Raw genomic sequence first — 24,525 nt, 5'->3', positions numbered from 1 at the left:
GTAGTAGATAGTAGCCCAGTAGTAGATAGTAGCCCAGTAGTAGAAAATAGCCCAGTAGTAGAGAATAGTCCAGTAGTAGATAGTAGCCCAGTAGTAGATAGTAGCCCAGTAGTAGATAGTAGCCCAGTAGTAGAGAGTAGCCCGTTGTAGAGAGTAGCCCAGTAGTAGATAGTAGCCCAGTAGTAGATAGTAGCCCCATAGTAGAAAGTAGCCCAGTGGTAGATAGTAGCCCCATAGTAGAGAGTTGACCAGTAGTAGATAGTAGCCCAGTAGTAGAGAGTAGCCCAGTAGTAGAGAGTTGCCCAGTAGTAGAGAGTAGCCCAGTAGTAGATAGTAGCCCCGTAGTAGAGAGTTGCCCAGTAGTAGATAGTAGCCCAGTAGTAGATAGTAGCCCCGTAGTAGAGTTTCCCATTTGTAAAGAGTTGCCCAGTAGTAGATAGTAGCCCCGTAGTAGAGTTGCCCAGTTGTAGAGAGTTGCCCAGTAGTAGAGAGTAGCCCAGTAGTAGATAGTAGCCCAGTAGTTGAGAGTTGCCCTGTTGTAGTGAGTTGCCCAGTAGTAGAGATTAGCCCCGTAGTAGAGAGTAGCCCAGTGGTGGAGAGTTTTTCAGCAGTCAATAGTAGCCTAGTAGTAGAGAATAGCGCAGTAGTAGAGAGTAGCCCAGTTGTAGAGAGTTCCCAGTTGTAGAGAGTAGCCCAGTTGTAGAGAGTAGCCCCGTAGTTGAGAGCTGCCCAGTTTTAGAGAGTAGCCCAGTAGTAGATAGTAGCCCAGTAGTAGAGAGTAGCCCAGTAGTAGATAGTAGCCCCGTAGTAGATAGTAGCCCAGTAGTAGAGAGTAGCCCAGTAGTAGATAGTAGCCCAGTAGTAGAGAGTAGCCCAGTAGTAGATAGTAGCCCAGTAGTAGATAGTAGCCCAGTAGTAGATAGTAGCCCAGTAGTAGAGAGTAGCCCAGTAGTAGATAGTAGCCCAGTAGTAGAGAGTAGCCCAGTAGTAGATTGTAGCCCAGTGGTAGAGAGTAGCCCAGTAGTAGATAGTAGCCCAGTTGTAGAGAGTAGCCCAGTAGTAGATAGTAGCCCAGTTGTAGAGAGTAGCCCAGTAGTAGAGAGTAGCCCAGTAGTAGATATTAGCCCAGTAGTAGATAGTAGCCCAGTAGTAGAGAGTAGCCCAGTAGAAGATAGTAGCCCAGTGGTAGAGAGTAGCCCAGTAGTAGATAGTAGCCCAGTAGTAGATAGTAGCCCAGTAGTAGATAGTAGCCCAGTAGTAGAGAGTAGTCCAGTAGTAGATAGTAGCCCAGTAGTAGAGAGTAGCCCAGTAGTAGATTGTAGCCCAGTGTTAGAGAGTAGCCCAGTAGTAGATAGTAGCCCAGTTGTAGAGAGTAGCCCAGTAGTAGATAGTAGCCCAGTTGTAGAGAGTAGCCCAGTAGTAGAGAGTAGCCCAGTAGTAGATATTAGCCCAGTAGTAGATAGTAGCCCAGTAGTAGATAGTAGCCCAGTTGTAGAGAGTAGCCCAGTAGTAGAGAGTAGCCCAGTAGTAGATAGTAGCCCAGTGGTAGAGAGCAGCCCAGTAGTAGATAGTAGCCTAATAGTAGATAGTAGCCCAGTAGTAGATAGTAGCCCAGTAGTAAATAGTAGCCCAGTAGTAGAGAGTAGCCCAGTGGTAGAGAGTAGCCCAGTAGTAGAGAGTATCCCAGTAGTAGATAGTAGCCCAGTGGTAGAGAGTAGCCCAGTAGTAGATAGTAGCCCAGTAGTAGAGAGTAGTCAGTTGTAGATTTTTGCCCAGTAGTAGATAGTAGCCCAGTGGTAGAGAGTAGCCCAGTAGTAGATAGTAGCCCAGTAGTAGATAGTAGCCCAGTAGTAGAGAGTAGCCCAGTGGTAGAGAGTTGCCCAGTAGTAGAGAGTAGCCCAGTAGTAGATAGTAGCCCAGTAGTAGATAGTAGCCCCGTAGTAGAGAGTAGCCCAGTAGTAGAGAGTTGCCCAGTAGTAGAGAGTAGCCCTGTAGTAGAGAGTAGCCCTGTAGTAGAGAGTAGCCCAGTAGTAGAGAGTTGCCCAGTAGTAGAGAGTTGCCCAGTTGTAGATAGTAGCCCAGTAATAGATAGTGGCCCAGAATTAGATAGTAGCCCAGTAGTAGAGAGTAGCCCAGTAGTAGATAGTAGCCCAGTGGTAGAGAGTAGCCCAGTAGTAGAAAATAGCCCAGTAGTAGAGAGTAGCCCAGTAGTAGAGAGTAGCCCAGTAGTAGATAGTAGCCCAGTAGGAGATAGTAGCCCAGTAGTAGAAAATTGCCCAGTAGTAGAGAGTAGCCCAGTAGTAGAGAGTAGCCCAGTAGTAGATAGTAGCCCAGTAGTAGATAGTAGCCCAGTAGTAGAAAATAGCCCAGTAGTAGAGAGTAGTCCAGTAGTAGAGAGTAGCCCAGTAGTAGATGGTAGCCCAGTAGTAGATAGTAGCCCAGTAGTAGATAGTAGCCCAGTAGTAGAGAGTAGCCCAGTTGTAGAGAGTAGCCCAGTAGTAGAGAGTAGCCCCGTAGTAGAGAGTAGCCCAGTGGTGGAGAGTTTTTCAGCAGTCAATAGTAGCCTAGTAGTAGAGAATAGCGCAGTAGTAGAGAGTAGCCCAGTTGTAGAGAGTTCCCAGTTGTAGAGAGTAGCCCAGTTGTAGAGAGTAGCCCCGTAGTTGAGAGCTGCCCAGTTTTAGAGAGTAGCCCAGTAGTAGATAGTAGCCCAGTAGTAGAGAGCAGCCCAGTAGTAGATAGTAGCCCCGTAGTAGATAGTAGCCCAGTAGTAGAGAGTAGCCCAGTAGTAGATAGTAGCCCAGTAGTAGAGAGTAGCCCAGTAGTAGATAGTAGCCCAGTAGTAGATAGTAGCCCAGTAGTAGATAGTAGCCCAGTAGTAGAGAGTAGCCCAGTAGTAGATAGTAGCCCAGTAGTAGAGAGTAGCCCAGTAGTAGATTGTAGCCCAGTGGTAGAGAGTAGCCCAGTAGTAGATAGTAGCCCAGTTGTAGAGAGTAGCCCAGTAGTAGATAGTAGCCCAGTTGTAGAGAGGAGCCCAGTAGTAGAGAGTAGCCCAGTAGTAGATATTAGCCCAGTAGTAGATAGTAGCCCAGTAGTAGATAGTAGCCCAGTTGTAGAGAGTAGCCCAGTAGTAGAGAGTAGCCCAGTAGAAGATAGTAGCCCAGTGGTAGAGAGTAGCCCAGTAGTAGATAGTAGCCCAGTAGTAGATAGTAGCCCAGTAGTAGATAGTAGCCCAGTAGTAGAGAGTAGTCCAGTAGTAGATAGTAGCCCAGTAGTAGAGAGTAGCCCAGTAGTAGATTGTAGCCCAGTGTTAGAGAGTAGCCCAGTAGTAGATAGTAGCCCAGTTGTAGAGTGTAGCCCAGTAGTAGATAGTAGCCCAGTTGTAGAGAGTAGCCCAGTAGTAGAGAGTAGCCCAGTAGTAGATAGTAGCCCAGTGGTAGAGAGCAGCCCAGTAGTAGAGAGTAGCCTAATAGTAGATAGTAGCCCAGTAGTAGATAGTAGCCCAGTAGTAAATAGTAGCCCAGAATTAGAGAGTAGCCCAGTGGTAGAGAGTAGCCCAGTAGTAGAGAGTATCCCAGTAGTAGATAGTAGCCCAGTGGTAGAGAGTAGCCCTGTAGTAGATAGTAGCCCAGTAGTAGAGAGTAGTCAGTTGTAGATTTTTGCCCAGTAGTAGATAGTAACCCAGTGGTAGAGAGTAGCCCAGTAGTAGATAGTAGCCCAGTAGTAGATAGTAGCCCAGAAGTAGAGAGTTGCCCAGTAGTAGAGAGTAGCCCAGTAGTAGATAGTAGCCCAGTAGTAGATAGTAGCCCTGTAGTAGAGAGTTGCCCAGTAGTAGAGCGTTGCCCAGTAGTAGAGAGTTGTCCAGTAGTAGAGAGTAGCCCTGTAGTAGAGAGTAGCCCTGTAGTAGAGAGTAGCCCAGTAGTAGAGAGTTGCCCAGTAGTAGAGAGTTGCCCAGTAGTAGAGAGTAGCCCAGTAGTAGAGAGTAGCCCAGTAGTAGAGAGTTGCCCAGTAGTAGAGAGTTGCCCAGTAGTAGATAGTAGCCCAGTAGTAGATAGTAGCCCCGTAGTAGAGTTGCCAATTTGTAGAGAGTTGCCCAGTAGTAGATAGTAGCCCAGTAGTAGATAGTAGCCCCGTAGTAGAGTTGCCCAGTAGTAGAGAGTAGCCCAGTAGTAGATAGTAGCCCAGTAGTTTAGAGTTGCCCTGTTGTAGTGAATTTGTCCAGTAGTAGAGATTAGCCCCGTAGTAGAGAGTTGCCCAGTGGTGGAGAGTTTTTCAGCAGTAAATAGTAGCCTAGTAGTAGAGAATAGCGCAGTAGTAGACAGTAGCCCAGTTGTAGAGAGTTCCCAGTAGTAGAGAGTAGCCCAGTTGTAGAGAGTAGCCCCGTAGTTGAGAGCTGCCAGTTTTAGAGAGTAGCCCAGTGGTAGATAGTAGCCCAGTGGTAGAGAGTAGCCCAGTAGTAGAGATTAGCCCAGTAGTAGAGAGTAGCCCAGTAGTAGAGAGTAGCCCAGTAGTAGATCGTAGCACAGTAGTAGAGAGTAGCCCAGTAGTAGAGAGTAGCCCCATAGTAGATAGTAGCCCAGTAGTAGAGAGTAGCCCAGTAGTAGAGAGTAGCCCAGTAGTAGAGAGTAGCCCAGTAGTAGACAGTAGCCATGTGGTAGAGAGTAGCCCAGTAGTAGATAGTAGCCCAGTAGTAGATAGTAGCCCAGTAGTAGATAGTAGCCCAGTAGTAGAGAGTAGCCCAGTAGTAGATAGTAGCCCAGTAGTAAAGAGTAGCCCCATATTAGATAGTAGCCCAGTAGTAGAGAGTAGCCCAGTAGTAGATAGTAGCCCAGTAGTAGATAGTAGCCCAGTGGTAGAGAGTAGTCCAGTAGTAGAGAGTAGCCCAGTAGTAGAGAGTAGCCCAGTAGTAGATAGTAGCCCAGTAGTAGATAGTAGCCCAGTAGTAGATAGTAGCCCAGTAGTAGATAGTAGCCTAGTAGTGGATAGTAGCCCAGTAGTAGAGAGTAGCCCAGTGGTAGAGAGTAGCCCAGTGGTAGAGAGTAGCCCAGTAGTAGAGAGTAGCCCAGTAGTAGAGAGTAGCCCAGTAGTAGATAGTAGCCCAGTGGTAGAGAGTGGCCATGTTGTAGAGATCTACACAGCAGCAGAGTTACAGTTTTTTGTGTTGAGGCTGGAATCCGTATCCATGATAATCAGGCAGGTTTGTGTCAGAGGGGAGGTGGAGAGTCAATATTGTGACATCCCTAAACTGCTCGCGGCACAGGAAAGCAACGTGCATGTAACTGTCCTGGCGGCTTGAGGAATGACATGCATAAACTCATGCATCACGCATCAGTAGCCTCACTCTCCCCGGCATGTCACACAGGGGGCCAGAGGTTAAAATACACGAGGGTGTAGGTTATATGGAACCATGTATCACTCCCACATAACTGTCACTCCTAACTGACATGCCTAAACATGCCCAAAAACACCAACAGTGATATTTCTCTGACTACTGAGGTGAAGAGCTGTGTACGTGTGTACAGCGGACTGTCAGAGCTGTTTGTCAAGGGACAACAGGCCAGGGAATTTCATCCTCTGTCCCTCTTTGATTTGATTTATCTCTATCTCACGCACGCATCCACGCACGAGCGTAACGCTTAATATATGCTTCCCAGTCGAAACAGTTTGTGCATATGTTAGGGTTGTGTGACGATGCAGCAAAGAAAAAGATGCTTATGTTACAGACGTCTATATAGGTCTGTTAATACAGGACTGGTAAAGGCCCAGTGTTACAGACGTCTATATAGGTCTGTTAATACAGGACTAGTAAAGGTCTGTTAATACAGGACTAGTAAAGGCCCAGTGTTACAGACGTCTATATAGGTCTGTTAATACAGGACTAGTAAAGGCCCAGTGTTACAGACGTCTATATAGGTCTGTTAACACAGGACTAGTAAAGGCCCAGTGTTACAGACGTCTATATAGGTCTGTTAATACAGGACTAGTAAAGGCCCAGTGTTACAGACGTCTATATAGGTCTGTTAATACAGGACTAGTAAAGGTCTGTTAATACAGGACTAGTAAAGGCCCAGTGTTACAGACGTCTATATAGGTCTGTTAATACAGGACTAGTAAAGGCCCAGTGTTACAGACGTCTATATAGGTCTGTTAATACAGGACTAGTAAAGGCCCAGTGTTACAGACGTCTATATAGGTCTGTTAATACAGGACTAGTAAAGGCCCAGTGTTACAGACGTCTATATAGGTCTGTTAATACAGGACTAGTAAAGGCCCAGTGTTACAGACGTCTATATAGGTCTGTTAATACAGGACTAGTAAAGGCCCAGTGTTACAGACGTCTATATAGGTCTGTTAATACAGGACTAGTAAAGGTCTGTTAATACAGGACTAGTAAAGGCCCAGTGTTACAGAAGTCTATATAGGTCTGTTAATACAGGACTAGTAAAGGCCCAGTGTTACAGACGTCTATATAGGTCTGTTAATACAGGACTAGTAAAGGTCTGTTAATACAGGACTAGTAAAGGCCCAGTGTTACAGACGTCTATATAGGTCTGTTAATACAGGACTAGTAAAGGCCCAGTGTTACAGACGTCTATATAGGTCTGTTAATACAGGACTAGTAAAGGTCTGTTAATACAGGACTAGTAAAGGCCCAGTGTTACAGACGTCTATATAGGTCTGTTAATACAGGACTAGTAAAGGTCTGTTAATACAGGACTAGTAAAGGCCCAGTGTTATAGACGTCTATATAGGTCTGTTAATACAGGACTAGTAAAGGCCCAGTGTTACAGACGTCTATATAGGTCTGTTAATACAGGACTAGTAAAGGTCTGTTAATACAGGACTAGTAAAGGCCCAGTGTTATAGACGTCTATATAGGTCTGTTAATACAGGACTAGTAAAGGCCCAGTGTTACAGACGTCTATATAGGTCTGTTAATACAGGACTAGTAAAGGTCTGTTAATACAGGACTAGTAAAGGCCCAGTGTTACAGACGTCTATATAGGTCTGTTAATACAGGACTAGTAAAGGCCCAGTGTTACAGACGTCTATATAGGTCTGTTAATACAGGACTAGTAAAGGCCCAGTGTTACAGACGTCTATATAGGTCTGTTAATACAGGACTAGTAAAGGTCTGTTAATACAGGACTAGTAAAGGCCCAGTGTTACAGACGTCTATATAGGTCTGTTAATACAGGACTAGTAAAGGTCTGTTAATACAGGACTAGTAAAGGCCCAGTGTTATAGACGTCTATATAGGTCTGTTAATACAGGACTAGTAAAGGCCCAGTGTTACAGACGTCTATATAGGTCTGTTAATACAGGACTAGTAAAGGTCTGTTAATACAGGACTAGTAAAGGCCCAGTGTTATAGACGTCTATATAGGTCTGTTAATACAGGACTAGTAAAGGCCCAGTGTTACAGACGTCTATATAGGTCTGTTAATACAGGACTAGTAAAGGCCCAGTGTTACAGACGTCTATATAGGTCTGTTAATACAGGACTAGTAAAGGCCCAGTGTTACAGACGTCTATATAGGTCTGTTAATACAGGACTAGTAAAGGCCCAGTGTTACAGACGTCTATATAGGTCTGTTAATACAGGACTAGTAAAGGCCCAGTGTTACAGACGTCTATATAGGTCTGTTAATACAGGACCAGTAAAAGCCCAATACTCTACTTTTGTGAACCATTTTAATTGCAATTGTTTGGGTGGATGATTTTCAGAGTGTGTTGCAGCCCCCTCAGCACCTCTAAATCCTGCAGCTATGCTCAAGAGGGACAAACTACAGTAATATTGCAGCTCAGAAAGTCTTTAGGAAGTATGAGAGCACAATTAGTTTCTGCTAGTTGCAAACCAAACCTATGTACACACACACACACACACACACACACACACACACACACACACACACACACACACACACACACACACACACACACACACACACACACACACACACACACACACACACACACACACAGACACACACACACAGACACACACACACACACACACACACACACACACACACACACACACACACACACACACACACACACACACACACACACACACACACACACACACACACACACACACACACACACACACACACACACACACACACAGAACATTCAATGTCTCTTATTAATAAAGAGCACATAGTGCCAAATGAGCTCCTGTATAGAATCGTATTTGTACCATTAAAAAGGTCTGGCAGGAAATAAATGAGGATGGGTGATGTGATTCATCCTCATTGTCATTATGGATATGTTCATGCTCCATGGAACACAGGCCTTTTGGATGAATACAAATACCTATGGTTCAACACAGAAGGTTAATCATGTTTCACATTGGAACAACATGAACATAGCTTTTAGTTTTATTTTTAATTTCACCTTTATTTAACCAGGTAAGCCAATTGAGAACAAGTTCTCATTTACAACTGCGACCTGGCCAAGCTAAAGCAAATCAGTGTGACACAGACAACTACACAGAGTTACACATGGAGTAAACAATAAACAAGCCAATAACACAATAAACAAGTCAATGACACAGGAGAAAAAAAAGAAAGTCTATATACAGTGTGTGCAAAAGGCATAAGGAGGTAGGCAATAAATAGGCCATAGGAGCGAATAATTACAATTTAGCAGATTAACACTGGTGTGATAGATGAGCAGATGATGATGTGCAAGTAGAGATACTTGTGTGCAAAAGAGCAGAGAAGTAAATCAAATAAAAACAGTATGGGGATGAGGGAGGTAGATTGGGTGGCTAATTTACAGATGGACTATGTACAGCTGCAGCGATCGGTTAGCTGCTCAGATAGCTGATGTTTAAAGTTGGTGAGGGAAATAAAAAGTCTCTAACTTCAGCGATTTTTGCAATTCGTTCCAGTCACTGGCAGCAGAGAACTGGAAGGAAAGGCTGCCAATGAGGTCTTGGCTTTGCAAATGATCAGTGAGATATACCTGCTGGAACGTGTGCTACGGGTGAGTGTTGTTATCGTGACCAGTGAACTGAGATACGGCGGAGCTTTACCTAGCATAGACCTATAGATGACCTGGAGCCAGTGGGTCTGGCGACAAGTATGTAGCGAGGGCCAGCCGACTGGTATACAGTGATTTGGTAACAAAACGGATAGCACTGTGATAGACTGCATCCAGTTTGCTGAGTTGGGAGTTATTTTGTAGATGACATCGCCAAAGTCGAGGATCGGTAGGATAGTCAGTTTTACTAGGGTAAGTTTTACTAGGGTAAGTTTGGCGGCGTGAGTGAAGGAGGCTTTGTTGCGAAATAGGAAGCCGATTCTAGATTTGATTTTGGATTGGAGATGTTTAATATGAGTCTGTAAGGAGAGTTTATAGTCAAACCAGACACCTAGGTATTTATAGTTGTCCACATATTCTAGGTCGGAACTGTCCAGGGTGGTGATGCTAGTCGGGCGGGCGGGTGCGTGTGCGGGTACATCTTATTATTATCAGCATTGATACCTGAAAAGTGATTGTGTCCTCACCATTTTGCCAATGCTGCTCATATGACTGTATTCTCAGATGGACAGACACAGCTTTGTAGATATCCTAGTTGCATTGAGAAGATGTTGATGTTGAGAGGTTCGGGTTGTGGTTTCTTGACCTACGTTATAGAGCAAGATGCATATCTCCCACAATCCTTTGCCATGTCCAGGACACTGTCAGGAGTATAGTTCTGCGAAGGATTCTTGGCCTGTCATAACTGTGTCTTGTCCTCGTCCAAGGATGCAGTCACAAATCAACCACATGAATAGAAACTGAAAACTGCTTTCGCAAAAAATATTACATTTTGGGTAGGTGGTATAAAATCCCAGCAGGGTCTGAGGAACTTATTTACGTGGCTCTGCTCTGGCCATAAATCTGTACATTTCTGCCTTACCCATGTCAAACTGACAATCTTCTCTGTCAGCTCAATAGAGACCAAGAAGCATAGTTCACTTGCAGACAGAGAGTTTATTTTAACATTTCATTTATTATGATGCCCTTTTCAAAATGAACCCGTGTCACTGCCACATCTCCAAATGGTAAACTAGATGTAGAACAGTGGAGGCTGCTAAGGGGAGGACGGGCCATAATGTCTTGAATGGAGTGAATGTACTGTTTTTGATACCATTCCACTGATTCCGCTCCACCAGCCCGTCCTCCCCAATTAAAGTGCCACCAGCCTCCTGTGTAGAAGTAGTCTTCACTCTCTCCCATCAGTATGAACCCCCAGCCGTCGGCACAATACAAATCCATGGCAAGTCTTCTCATGTTCCAGGAACTGGGAATAGTAACCTAGACATTTAACTGTCTCTCTTCACCAACCCACCGTCCCCTGTTTTTTCTCAATGTCGTCCCTGATAATGACAGCCTGTGCTAATTTGTTTGGGGCCAAGCATGATGGAACACATGGAGATGAGTAGGAGGGGGTAAGGTTGGAGGAGGAACTATTATGAAGGATTTGTATCTGCATAGTCTGGAGAGGAGAGAGGGAGTGAATGAATGAACAAGACAAGAGGAGAAGAAAGGGGCAGCTGGTGGGATGGTGACTTTGTGGAGACATTAGCTGGAGGTTTTTCTGTTGTTGTAGTGTTGTTTACCATGGCATCCTCCTCTCAGAACCAGCGGGCTGGAAGACAGGCTACAACAGGCTCCATTTGAGAGGCAGGGAGGGAGGCAGGATAGAGAGAGGAAGACATTAAGGAGGAGGTGAGGCTGCCCTAATTGACTGCACATCTGCACAGAGCTGTACCTCCCTTCATCCCTACACCACACCAGAAGCCAGCCAGAAGCCATCCAGCCAGCCAGCCAGAAACCAGCCAGTGCCCTACAGGTCATTAGCAGGAGACACCAGGAGCTCCAGCTGCGCCCAAGGCCTGCCCCATCAGCCCTGGATAATGAACGTCAGACTGGGCCTGCAATGGGACTTTAATTAAAGGTTGTCACAGGTGCCCATTTTTATACATGCACTAATGTAGTCGAAGGAAGAAAAAAAACAGCCAGTTTTCTTAGGATTGCCTCTGAGAATAACATTGACGTATACATTGACACGGTGACGGAGTTCATCAGGAAGTGTATAGGGGATGTTGCTATCACCGCGACGAACCAACGCATTTAACCAAGGCAAGGAGACTTGGAATATGGTCTAGTACAAAAAGTCCAGTTATGCCCTCCTGAAAGCAATTAAAAATGAAAAACGTCAGTACGGAGACAAAGTGAAGTTGCAATTCAATGACTCAGACATGAGACATATGTGGCATGGACTCCAGACAATCAACGCTAATAAAGGGAAAATCAGCCATGTCGTGGACACCGACGTCTTGCTCCTGGACAAGCTAAACACCTTCTTTGCCCGCTTCGAGGAAAACACAGTGCCCGCCGCCGTAGGCCACCGCCGCTCCCCAGGAATGTGAGCTCTAGTTCTTTGTGGCCGACGTAAGACATTTAAGCGTGTTGGCCCTCGCAATGTTGCCGGCCTAGAAGCCATCCCTAGCCGCGTCTTCAGAGCATATGCAGATCAACTAGCTGGAGTGTGTAACGGCCGTCTGAAGAAGAAGGAGTGGACCAAAGAGCAACGTGGTAAGTGTTCATGATTTATTAATAAAACTGAACACCAAATAACAAAACAACGAAGTGAACGGACGAAACCGAAACAGTTCTGTCAGGTGCCGAAACACAAAAAAGAAAACAACTACCCACAAAACACAGGTGGGAAAAAGCTACCTAAGTATGGTTCTCAATCAGAGACAACGATAGACAGCTGACTCTGATTGAGAACCACACCCGGCCAAACACAAAGAAATACACAACATAGAACATAAAACATAGAATGCCCACCCAAATCACACCCTGACCAAACCAAAATAGAGACATAAAAAGATCTCTACGGTCAGGGCGTGACAGAGTGTTTACGGATATATTCAATCTCTCCCTATCCCAGTGTGCTGTCTCCACTTGTTTCTAGATGTACACCATTGTTCTTCTACCCAAGAAAGTGAATGCACTGAACAAAATGACTATCGCCCCGTAGCATTGACTTCTGTCATCGTTCTGTGCTTTGAGAGGGTAGTTAAGGATCACATCACCTCTACCTTACCTGACACTCTAGACTCACTGCAATTTGCATACCACCCCAATAGATCCACGGATGACGCAATTGCTATCGCACTGCACACTGCCCTATCCCATCTGGACAAGAGAAATATCTATGTAAGAATGCTGTTCATTGAAGCTAAGCAGGGTTGGTCCTGGTCAGTCCCTGGATGGGAGACCAGATGCTGCTGGAAGTGGTTTTGGAGGGCCAGTAGAAGGCACTCTTTCCACTGGTCTAAAAAGTATCACTGCCCTGTGTAGGGTGCCGTCTTTCGGATGGGACGTTAAAAGAGTGTCCTGACTCTCTGTGGTCACTAAAGATCCCATGGCCCTTATCGTAAGAGTAGGGGTGTTAACCACGGTGTCCTGGCTAAATTACCAATCTGGCCCTCAAACCATCACGGTCACCTAATAATCCCCAGTTTACAATTGTCTCTTTCATCCCCCTCCTCTCCCCTGTAACTATTTCCCAGGTCGTTGCTGTAAATGAGAATGTGTTCCCAGTCAACTTACCTGGTAAAATAACGGAAAAATAATGACTATAGCTCAGCCTTAAACACCAGCTAAGCTCGGGTCCCTGGGTCTGAACCCCGCCCTGTGCAACTAGGTCCTGGACTTCCTGACGGGCTGCTCGCAGGTGGTTAAGGTAGGCAACAACACCTCCACTACACTGATCCTCAACACAGGGACCCCACAAGGTTGCGTGTTCTGCTCCTTCCTGTTCACCGATGACTGCATGGCCACGCACGCCTCCAACTCAATCATCAAGTTTGCAGACGACACAACAGGCCTTATTACCATCAATGATGAGACAGCCTCAGGAGGCTGAAGAAATTCGTCTTGTCCCCTACGACCCAAACTTTTACAGACGCTCCATTGAGAGCATTCTGTCGGGCTGTATCATCGCTTGGTACGGCAAATGCACCATCCGCAACAGCATGGCTCTCCAGAGGGTGGTGCAGTCTGTACAACGCATCACCATGGGCATACTGCCTGCCCTCCAGGACATCTACAGCACCTGGTGTCAAAGGAAGGCCAAGAAGATCATCAAAGACCTCAGCCTCCAGAGCCACGGCCTGTTCATCCCGCTACCATCCAGAAGGTGAGGTCAGTACAGGTGTATCAAAAATAGGACCGAGAGACTGAAAAACAGCTTCTATCAAAAGGACATCAGACTGTTAAAAAGTCACCACTAGCCGGCCTCCACCCAGGACCCGGCCCTGAACTTTAGTCACTGTCACTAGCCGGCTACCACCCGGTTATTCAACCATGCACCTTAGAGACTGCTGCCCTATGAACATAAACATGGAACACTGGTCACTTTAATAATGGAACACAGGTCACTTTAATAATGTTTACATACTGTTATACCCAATTCATTTGTATATACTCGATTCTAGTCAAAGCCATCTTATTCAACTATTGTTGTACACATACTATTCTGTCTTACATATTCTTCAGATATCCTACATATTCTATCCATAATGTTTTTACATGCCATCAGCAGTGCCTTCAGAAAGTATTCAGACCCCTTGTTTTTTTTCACATTTTGTTACATTACAGCCTTATTCTAAAATAGATTAAAAACAATAAAAACTACACACAATAACCCACAAAGCAAAATATGTTTTTAGACATTTTTGCATATTTATATATAACAAAAAAAAACAATAAATAATAAAACAATAATAACAATAAACAATAATAAAAAACAACAAAAAAACAATAAATAAATAAAGACCCTTTGCTATGAGACTCGAAATTGAGCTCAGGTGTATCCTGTTTCCGTTGATCATCTTTGAGATGTTTCTAGAACTTGATTGGAGTTTACATGTGGTAAATTCATTGATTGGAAATTATTTGGAAAGGCACACACCTCTTTATATAAGGTCACACAGTTGACCGTGCATGTCAGAGCAAAAACCAAGACATGAGGTCGAAGGAATTTCTGGTAGAGTTCCAGGACAGGATTGTGTCGAGGCACATATCTGGGGAAGGGTAGCAAAACTTTTATGTAGCATTGAAGGTCCCCAAGAACACAGTTGCTGTCATCATTCTTAAATGGAACAAGTTTGGAACCACCAAGACTCTTCCTAGAGCTGGCCACAAGGCCAAACTGAGCGATTAAGGGAAGAGGGCCTTAGTCAGGGAGGTGACCAAGAAGCCAATGGGCACTCTGACAGAGCTCTAGAGTTCCTCTGTGGAGATGGGAGTACCTTCCAGTGACTTCGGGTGGCTTCGGGACAAGTCTCTGAATGTCCTTGAATGGCCCAGCCACAGCCTGGACTTGAACCCAATCGAGCATCTCTGGAGAGACCTGAAAATAGCTTTACAGCAACACTCCCCATCCAACCTGACAGAGCTTGAGAGGACCTGCAGAGAAGAATGGGAGAAACTCCCCAAATACAGGTGTGCCAAGCTTGTAGCGCCATTCCCAAGACACGATGCTGTAATCGCTGCCAAAAGTGCTTCAACAAAGTACTGAGTAAAGGGTCTGAATACTTATGTAAATGTGATATTTCAGATTTTTTTACAAATACATTACCAAAAAATTATATAAACCTGTTTTTGCTTTGCCGTTATGGGGTATTGTGTGTAGATTGATGAGGGGGAAAAAACGATTTAATCAATTTTAGAATAAGACTGTAACGTAATAACATTTTTAAAAAGTCAAGGGGTCTGAATACTTTCCGAAGGCACTGTATGTATATTTATACTCCAGACACTAACATTGCTCATCCTAATATATCTATATTTCTTAATTTCATTATTTTACTTTCTAGATTTGTGTGTATTGTTGTAAATGTTTAGATATTACTATAATGCTGGATCTAGGAATACAAGCATTTTGCTACACCTGCAATAACATCTCTTAAATATGTGTATTCGACCAATAAAATTTGATTTCATACAAATTGGCTGTACGAAGTCATTAATGGGTTCGTAAATAGACACATTAGCCTATTAGGCATCAAAACATCTCACGTATATGTATAGTAAAGCATAATGGCCCGTGCTATCCGGGATCCTTGGGAAGTCCCTACCTCATTGAAGTTGAAATGGTAAAGGTTAGGGTTAAGGTTAGGGTTAGGGTAGGGATGTCCCAAGGATCCCGGAAAGCACTGACAAAAGCCGTATTGTCTCCTTTGCCATTTCCCTTTACCTGTGGAGGTGGTGTACATAGTGCCTTGTTTTTCTCCACAGTGTTAAGATGAGGGCAGACCTTGTCCCTCTGGTGTTTACTCACTGGTCACACACTGACTTACTCAACAGACAAGGGACATCGGTCACGCCCTGGCCTTAGTTATCTTTGTTTTCTTTATTATTTTAGTTAGGTCAGGGTGTGACATGGGGGATGTATGTGTTTTGTATTGTCTAGGGGTTTTGTATGTTTATGGGGCAGTGTCTAGTCTAGGTGTATGTATGTCTATGGTTGCCTAGATTGGTTCTCAATCAGAGACAGCTGTCTATCGTTGTCTCTGATTGGGAACCGTATTTAGGCAGCCATATTCACTGGGTAGTTTGTGGGTTATTGTCTATGTCTATGTGTAGTGTTTGGTTCAGCACTATTTGTTTATAGCGTCACGTTCGTTCGTTTGTTGTTTTGTATAGTTTGTATAGTGTTCTTCGTTTCGCTTAATTAAAAGAAGAATGTATTGTTATCACGCTGTGCCTTGGTCCTCCTCTCTTCCACCATATAACGATCGTTATATTCACAAACAATGTTCCTTTTTCTCCCTCTCTCTCTCTTTTACAATAAGTATAATTTATTTCTGGTTGAAGAGCGTTAAATATGAAAGCCAATGTCGATAAGCAGTCGAAGGGCAGGTAGCAGCTGAGTGGTTCAATGTGGAGCAGAAGTCAATAAGTTAGCATGGACTACATGCTGGCACACTCCTCCATGCCAGATGGTAGATGTAGCGGTTTCACCTAGGTAAACAGATTTGCTGAGTCTGTTTGTGTTTGATCGGGATGAAGCCGCCCTGAGACGCTGCAGGCAGGAAACAAAATGGTGCGTTTGATCCACAGCTCAGGCATTACAGAGAGGCGGTGGGACTTGTCACATTCCTTACACACCTACACAGTACACACACAACTGTTGGTTTGATACTCTCAATGTTTTGATCACAGCGGTTGTAGTCTGTCTGATGTCTGGATGTGTTACAGTATGTTAGTATGCCAGATGCATCAGTGATTTCAGTGTGTCCCCATATGAGCAGGTATGTGTGTGTGGTAATTTTAGAGAACACAAATGTGTCCTCATAAGGGCAAACAGGTGGCTATTTAGAGCCATGTGTTTTTTTTAAAAATCATCAATTAAGTGTCTGTCACAGCTTTAGTGGTCTACAGTGCCAGCCTGGTTCTCTGCAGTGCGGTCAGAGTTATGCTGTCCTCACCAGAGTGAGTGGGTGCTGCAGTTCTCTGTTATGTACTGGGGGTTTTCATTGTGTCTGAGTGATGCTTCATTGGCCTGCTACTGTATGTGTGGCAGGGGCTCTGGGTAGCCATTCTTCCAAGCTGGAAGTGGACACAGGAGATGACATGTGGCAATATCTGCCGAATGCAGTCTGTCTTGTATTCCAAGAGGTTTGTTGTTGAGGGTTTAAGCTGAACATATGTTATACCAGAGAATACCAGAGGATGTTATTGAATGAAACACACAAACACACACACACACACACACCAAGAGAGCGAGTGAAACAACAGGTTCTCATTGCTACACTGTGACTCTCTGTGGAATAACTATACAAAGTCAAGATAAAGAGCTAAGGTATTGTGGAACACAGCAAACTCATCCACAATGTGTTACACAGCATCTGCCAAAGACGTAACCTAGTATCTGTAGGCTTCCTGAATTCAACATGAAGGTTAACCTGCGCCAAAAAAGTTGACTAGGTAAAAGTTTTCTAAACAGTTGCCCTGGAAATGTGCAGACAGATTCCTCATTGGCTGAGAGGTCCCTCAGTGTGTACTGAGCTGCTTAGAAAATCATTGGTTTTCATTGCTCATTAATTTGCTAATTACTTGTCCAACTGTCTTGCCTTCAGGGGATGCTTTACTGACCAACAGGTCAAGTCTCCCAGCTGGTGTTGAAACTAATAAACTATCAATCCTCAGTCTCACTAATTGTGATAGATATGGCTAAATCTGATGTTGTCCCCCTTTTTATGGAATATCATTATACCTTTAGTTTTTCTTTTGCATCTTTGAAACTTCAAAGGGCTTTGATATTTCTTCAAGCCCATATTAGGTTCTAAAACTTGATTCTCCATTTTGCAAAGAGAATATTAACGGCTCAGGATTAATCAAATGCTTAATGTTGGTTTATGAGGTAATCAAGAGACACTGTCCTCTATGCAGATGCCCACCAGGGCCCAATAGAACAACACATTTAGCACAGATATAGACTTCTTCAGTGACTGAAGATTTAACCAGAAGACTGGATGTTCTACCTTCACCGCTCCCACTGAGTGTCTCTGAGGGGAATAGTGTTGTGTGCAGACGGGCTGGGTCAGGCAGGGGAGAAGAGCCCAGATCTGTCACAGCACATTAGCTGATGGAATTAGCAGGCATTCATTAGCACATTAATGAAAGTGAGCCTCAGAGGAGAGGATCTTCCCACCAGAACAGAACCATACTGCGGTGGCTCACCATCTGCAGACAGACATACAGGGAGGATCTCAATTTTATACTGCTCGTGTCCTCCCTCCTCTTTCCTTGTCTCCTTCTCAAAACCCAATGGATGAGAAAGCAAGAGGTCCCTCCCCTCTGACCTTCTCCTCCGATGGGTTTTGAGGAGAGAGGACACGAGGAGTATGCAATTGAGGTCTTCCCATACAGACACATCATCAGCGGTTACCCCCACTGACTGGCAGAAAGGGGAAATTGACACGGTTTCACTTGAGGGATTTAGGCTAATCCTGTCCAGAAACCAAGATTTTGGCCTTGAGGAAGCTGAGAAGTGTTGTCTGGGGAGAGGAGCGTTAAATCTCTTTTCGTTCACTTAATCATGAGACTGCATACTTATTAGTGTCCTAACTATTCAGTTACTCAGTCCTCATTTAGATACTGGAACATCTTCATTCTTGCATCTGGATTATTTGTCCTGGACTAAACATGAGATTGTAGGGAACTTAATTCAACTGTTACACGTGCGGTAGTATAACCTTCTATTGCAGTATAACCTTTTAGTCTTCACGTTCTGTTGAGACCAGTATTGATATAACTTAATGAGAACGTATCCCAATAACTGACTTGCGCGGGTGGCCTTGAATGTGAACAGGCCTTACTGTTATGCATTACCACTATGTTGGGGATCAGGACTGAGGGGTTTCCCTGATCAGGAAAACTTACGACTGTACTCATTGTATTGGTAGTAAATGAGGAGGATGCGTGTGGGAGTTCCTTTAGTGGCGTTAGTAGTCTGTAACACTGTCAGTACTGTGAACTGTGTCATCAGACAGACACAGTGTGTGAACCTACTGCTGCTGGGTCGCCTGCTGTACTCCTCCATATGTTCCCCACCACCAGAGCCTCAGTGGACCATGCCCTGATGATGAGACAGATCACAGTTTTGGCCCCTGGCTTTTACTTTACCATATCTTTCATTATGGTCCCTCCTCACGGCGCCGTCCTCCTGATAGATCAGCTTTATAGTCTCTCCTCACAGGGCTGTCCTCCTGATAGATCAGCTTTATAGTCTTTCCTCACAGGGCCGTCCTCCTGATAGATCAGCTTTATAGTCTCTCCTCACAGGGCCGTCCTCCTGATAGATCAGCTTTATAGTCTCTCCTCACAGGGCCATCCTCCAGATAGATCAGCTTTATAGTCTCTCCTCACATGGCCGTCCTCCTGATAGATCAGCTTTATAGTCTCTCCTCACAGGGCCGTCCTCCTGATAGATCAGCTTTATAGTCTCTCCTCACAGGGCCGTCCTCCTGATAGATCAGCTTTATAGTCTCTCCTCACAGGGCCGTCCTCCTGATAGATCAGCATTGTAGAGGAACACTTTCACTACGGCTCTGCATCCGCAGCACAAATCCTTTGAGCACCTAACCTAATGAAAAAGCCTGCGCTATAGTACTGTACAAGGCTTTGTATGTCTTTCTGCGCTCTGTTGAGACAGAGGGTTCAGCTGTTATGGAATCCAGTGTAACTGCAGGAACTATCAGCTCACCCGCTGGCAGAGGCTCAGTTCATTCATTCCTATTGACGTTTCGGGAGGTTCTTGTGTTTGTAGTTTTGAAAAGGGTTTGAAAATCGTCGCGTCCTCGAATCACCAGCTGTGTTTGCTTTTCAGAACAAGATAGTTGTGCTCACGCTCCATAGATCCATCTTTAGCAAACTTACACGGCTTAGCAACAAATCAATACACTCCTCGATCAATACACAGACAGGCAAACTGCTTTTCTTGGGCCTGTAAACTTATTCTTGTGGGACAAATCAAATCCATTCTCTCTGTTCTATTTCATAACCCCTTAATTATATTTCTTGAAATACCACTGACCTAATTTCCCCTCCTGTTGTCCAGGGGTCACCGCCCTCTTGCTGTCCTCCCAGCAGAGTTGTCTGTGAAGGTTACATTGGCTGGCTGTTATCACTGAATTGTGACACTGGTCATATCTCTTTTCCGATCTGTAATCTAAAGAAACCACTAGAGGGCAGTAGTCTAACTGGTGTATCTCAGAGTAACACTAAACCATAGTGGTGTAGTATGCTGTAATGGTGGTTAGAACCAGATGGGCCAGTGGCAAAGTCAAAATTGGCTATATTGTAGAATTTGATGAAAACAAAATGTCGTTTTTTTGTCTTAATTCAAGGTTATGGTTTTGCATAAGGTTAGCAGTGTGGTTAAGGTTAGGGTTAGGTCTATACAGGTTTAAAATCAGATTTGAAGAAGAGATATTGTAGAAATAGGCAGGTTGTACGGCTTTGCCGGTTGCCCAGATAGTGACGACCTGTAATGGCGGAGCGTGTTTGGAATGACCTACGTGATGTTTTCTTCTTCTGTTAGCAGTATGTCTCCGTAGCTATGGAGACGGAACCCACCTCCATTGACTTTGTCCTACATTCTAACCCAATACTAATCATAATGAGCAACTGACATATTTTGGTACAATGATGGACTAGTCCTTCATCAACAAGAGGACAAGGTACATGCATGGCAACACATCCACTGTGTGTCAGATGATAATCACTCCCATGTCCTTGCATGCTGCATTATGATAACATGTTGCTCATTAGAAGAGCCTAGTGTGTGGCTGGGGCACAGCTGTACCAGCTTGGCCATATGTAGGGCTCCTCATGTCTTGTTCTCCCCCTGGCTGGTTGACGTGGGTACGTGTGGTGTGGGTGGCAGTGGGCTCTGGTGCAGCCAGATGAGCTCTACGTGACAGCTGAATACAAGCCGGTCAACTGTCCTGGGTTTACCTGTCAGCCTGCGTTTCCCTCCATCGTTTAAAGCACTGCTGGCAGCTCTTCTGTCCGTCTCCTCTACTCTCCTTCTGTCACTCTCCCTCCCCTCTCCCCCTCTTTTCCCTCCTCTCTTCCCCTACTCACTCTCCTCTTCCTCCTCTCTCCCTCCTCTCCCTCCTCTCTCACCCTCCCCTCTCCCCCTCCTCGCTCTCCTCTCTCACCCTCCTCTCTCCCTCCTCTCTCACCTCTCTCACGCTCTCCCTCCTCTCTCCTCTCTCACTCTCCTCTTCCTCCTCTCTCCTCTCTCACTCTCCTCTTTCACTCTCCTCTTCCTCCTCTCTCCTCTCTCACTCTCCTCTTTCACTCTCCTCTTCCTCCTCTCTCACTCTCCTCTTCCTAACTCCCTCCTCTCTCCCCCTCCTCTCTCTCCTCTCTCACCCTCCTCTCTCTCCTCTCTCCCCCTCCTCTCTCCCCCTCCTCTCTCACTTTCTCCCTCCCCCTCTCTCCCCCTCCTCTCCCTCCTCTCTCCCCAGCTTCTCTTTCTCCTCTCCAGCACAGGGCTCTGAGCACCAATATCCTCCACATCCTCTCTTCTCTCTCCCTGCATGTCCTTTGTCTCTCCTCTTCATCCCTACCCTCTCCCCTCTCGATGGGGATGCTCTACTCCAACACAGGGCTGGATGTGACATTTCATAGGATTTTTAAATCCCTGTACACAGTCAGATGCCTGGCTCTAGCCGTTTTCCTGTCTCTAACAACTCCCCCTTCCCAACCTGCTGGGCTTGTCCTGTGCTTCTGTTCATGAATCATGAGTAATCAACACAGTGGTTAACATCATTTGTGCATAATGAACAAGAATAGTTCATCTATATTTCATAAGAAGTTCTCTATTGAAAATGTCTACTTTACTAGCGAAAATAATTGGCATAAAAAGGAGGCTTAAACAACTATTGTTTGTTTAATAGATTTTTTGACACAAAATGACTACTCAAGCACATTATGTCCTAACTGTTTCATTTTGTTTTCATTTCATTTTCTTACCTGACCCCGTGTCACAATAATTTGTCAGCCTTTTCCAGCCTACTTTGATTCATTACTGTTGTGCAGAGGTGTTATGTCAACAAACACCATATGGTCCTGTCATTTATCATCACAATTCACTATGTGCACCGAAGTTCAAATAACAGCATGGGAATTATTAATGATTCTAACATAACATAATTAATCAGTCACAACATTTCATTAGTAACCAAGTAATACAACTAGAGCTCTCTCCCTCATACTCTCTCCCAATCTGTTTCTATACATACACTCACTCAAGCACACCGGTGTTATACACACAGCGTCTTCTAATCTGGGTATGATAAGTGACAGGTAGTACATAGTGTGCTAATATGCTAGGAATCTCACTAAATGCGTAGCATTAGGAAAGCCAACATATAGCCTGCACCACAGCATCATTGAAGGGTAAGTCCTTTTGTAGAGGGAGTTTTGGGATACTAAAGTGCATGCGCTACCCAAATGAATATTATTCTATACTCACCTAATTGAGCTCTACTGGTTGTTTTAAAACAACACAACTAAGTGAGATCCATCTCGTTAAGCTTGTCACACCCAATGTAAACCAAACCTGTGCTCCAAAGGAATGGACTAGATATAGTTTGTCCCTAACCACTGATCTGGGGTCAAATACTTTCTGATCCCCTTTATGGTTGATGTTATTATCAGACGATGAGGTAATCTGATCCCCCTTATGGTTAATGTTATTATCAGACGATGAGGTAATCTGATCCCCCTTATGGTTGATGTTATTATCAGACGATGAGGTAATCTGATCCCCCTTATGGTTGATGTTATTATCAGACGATGAGGTAATCTGATCCCCTTTATGGTTGATGTTATTATCAGACGATGAGGTAATCTGATCCCCTTTATGGTTGATGTTATTATCAGACGATGAGGTAATCTGATCCCCCTTATGGTTAATGATATTATCAGACGATGAGGTAATCTGTTCCCCCTTATGGTTAATGTTATTATCAGACGATGAGGTAATCTGATCTCCCTTATGGTTAATGTTATTATCAGACGATGAGGTAATCTGATCCCCCTTATGGTTAATGATATTATCAGACGATGAGGTAATCTGTTCCCCCTTATGGTTAATGTTATTATCGGACAATGAGGTAATCTGATCCCCCTTATGGTTAATGTTATTATCAGACGATGAGGTAATCTGATCTCCCTTATGGTTAATGTTATTATCAGACGATGAGGTAATCTGATCCCCTTTATGGTTAATGTTATTATCAGACGATGAGGTAATCTGATCCCCCTTATGGTTAATGTTATTATCAGACGATGAGGTAATCTGATCTCCCTTATGGTTAATGTTATTATCAGACGATGAGGTAATCTGATCCCCTTTATGGTTAATGTTATTATCAGACGATGAGGTAATCTGATCCCCCTTATGGTTAATGTTATTATCAGACGATGAGGTAATCTGATCCCCTTTATGGTTAATGTTATTATCAGACGATGAGGTAATCTGATCCCCCTTATGGTTAATGATATTATCAGACGATGAGGTCTGATCCCCCTTATGGTTAATGTTATTATCAGACGATGAGGTAATCTGATCCCCCTTATGGTTAATGATATTATCAGACGATGAGGTAATCTGATCCCCCTTATGGTTAATGTTATTATCAGACGATGAGGTAATCTGATCCAGGATATGTGGTTGGACTGGAGACAATTTCTACCTTAAAAAATTGAAGTTCAATGTAATTTGACCCACATGGATTAACCCATTGTTAAAACAGTGGGTTAGTTTGTGGAGTACTCCCTCTGGTTGTTTTTCCAAGACAGTGAGCATCATCCCCAACCCTTAATCCTACACAGTCACACCTATGGGACAGCTGTATATAAACTCAGCTCTGACAGAACACTGGCATCAAGCTTTGGTGAAGGTGTAATCTAAGGAATCTCTACAGCTAAAACCAAGGACCCATCCATCCAAAGTATCTCCAAACGTTTATGAAAGATGGACCACAGACCTTCTCTCACCCTGCTGCTGCTGCTTCTGGGCCTATCACAGGCCAGTGGAAATGAGATCCATGATGAGCTGGACCATGTGTCCATCACTTCAACGATCCTGGAGTCCAACAATGGAACTAATGATCTTCTGCTGGAAGGAGACATTCTGGCTCCTAGAACCAGGAACGCCATGAAGTGCTTTAGCAGCCAGTACAGCTGTCTGTGGAGGAAGTCGATTGACGGCTTGGTGTACGTGCCGTACATCCTCAGCAATGTCTATTCCAGCTTGGAGGTAGAGACGATTGAGACGGCCATGAAGTACTTCCATGGCAAGACCTGCATCTACTTCATCCCACGTCGGAGACAGACTGCCTACCTGGACATTCAGAGCAGCGGAGGGTGTTTCAGTTCCATGGGGACTGTTGGGGACAGGCAGACATTGTCTCTTGCACAGTTTGGCTGTGTTCAACATGGTATCATCCAGCATGAGCTGCTTCACTCCCTGGGCTTCCACCACGAGCACAACAGGAGTGACCGTAACCAGTATATCAGGATCAACTGGCAATACATCTATAACTACGCCGTCGAGAACTTCCAGAAGCAGGACACCAACAACCTGAACACTACATACGACTACTCCTCTGTCATGCATTATGATAGAACCGCTTTCACTAACAACTACGGAAAGGATACCATCACTCCCATCCCAGACCCATCTGTGGCCATTGGACAGAGACTAGGCATGTCTGACATTGACGTCCTGAGAGTCAACAAGCTCTACCAATGCTAAGAGGAAGAGCCACGTGTGAAAATTAGTTAAGTTGAATACTGTATTCTTCCATGTGCTGACTGCTGTTTAATTGGAAGTTTGTGTGTTTGTGTGTATCATTTAAGTAATCGTGGGTAGTAATAAAGCGTTGTTATGGTTTTAAAAAAGTGCATGAGTTTGATAATTATGAG

The 24,525-nt window shown here is 44.5% G+C and overlaps 2 protein-coding genes across 2 annotated transcripts in view; both read left to right on the top strand.

Moving 5' to 3' along the window:
• Window positions 1-24,525, top strand: part of robo2 (roundabout, axon guidance receptor, homolog 2 (Drosophila)) — a 768,110-nt gene that overhangs the window by 84,917 nt on the left and 658,668 nt on the right. The window lies entirely within an intron of this gene.
• On the top strand, window positions 23,355-24,519 carry LOC129832559 (low choriolytic enzyme-like). The gene has a single exon (XM_055896706.1). It carries the CDS (start codon window positions 23,573-23,575, stop codon window positions 24,353-24,355), a length of 783 nt encoding a protein of 260 aa, XP_055752681.1. The 5' UTR covers window positions 23,355-23,572; the 3' UTR covers window positions 24,356-24,519.

This window comes from Salvelinus fontinalis, chromosome 33 (genome assembly GCF_029448725.1).
Source record: "Salvelinus fontinalis isolate EN_2023a chromosome 33, ASM2944872v1, whole genome shotgun sequence".
Classification (NCBI taxonomy): domain Eukaryota; kingdom Metazoa; phylum Chordata; class Actinopteri; order Salmoniformes; family Salmonidae; genus Salvelinus; species Salvelinus fontinalis.
This window is presented reverse-complemented; position numbering and strand designations above follow the sequence as displayed.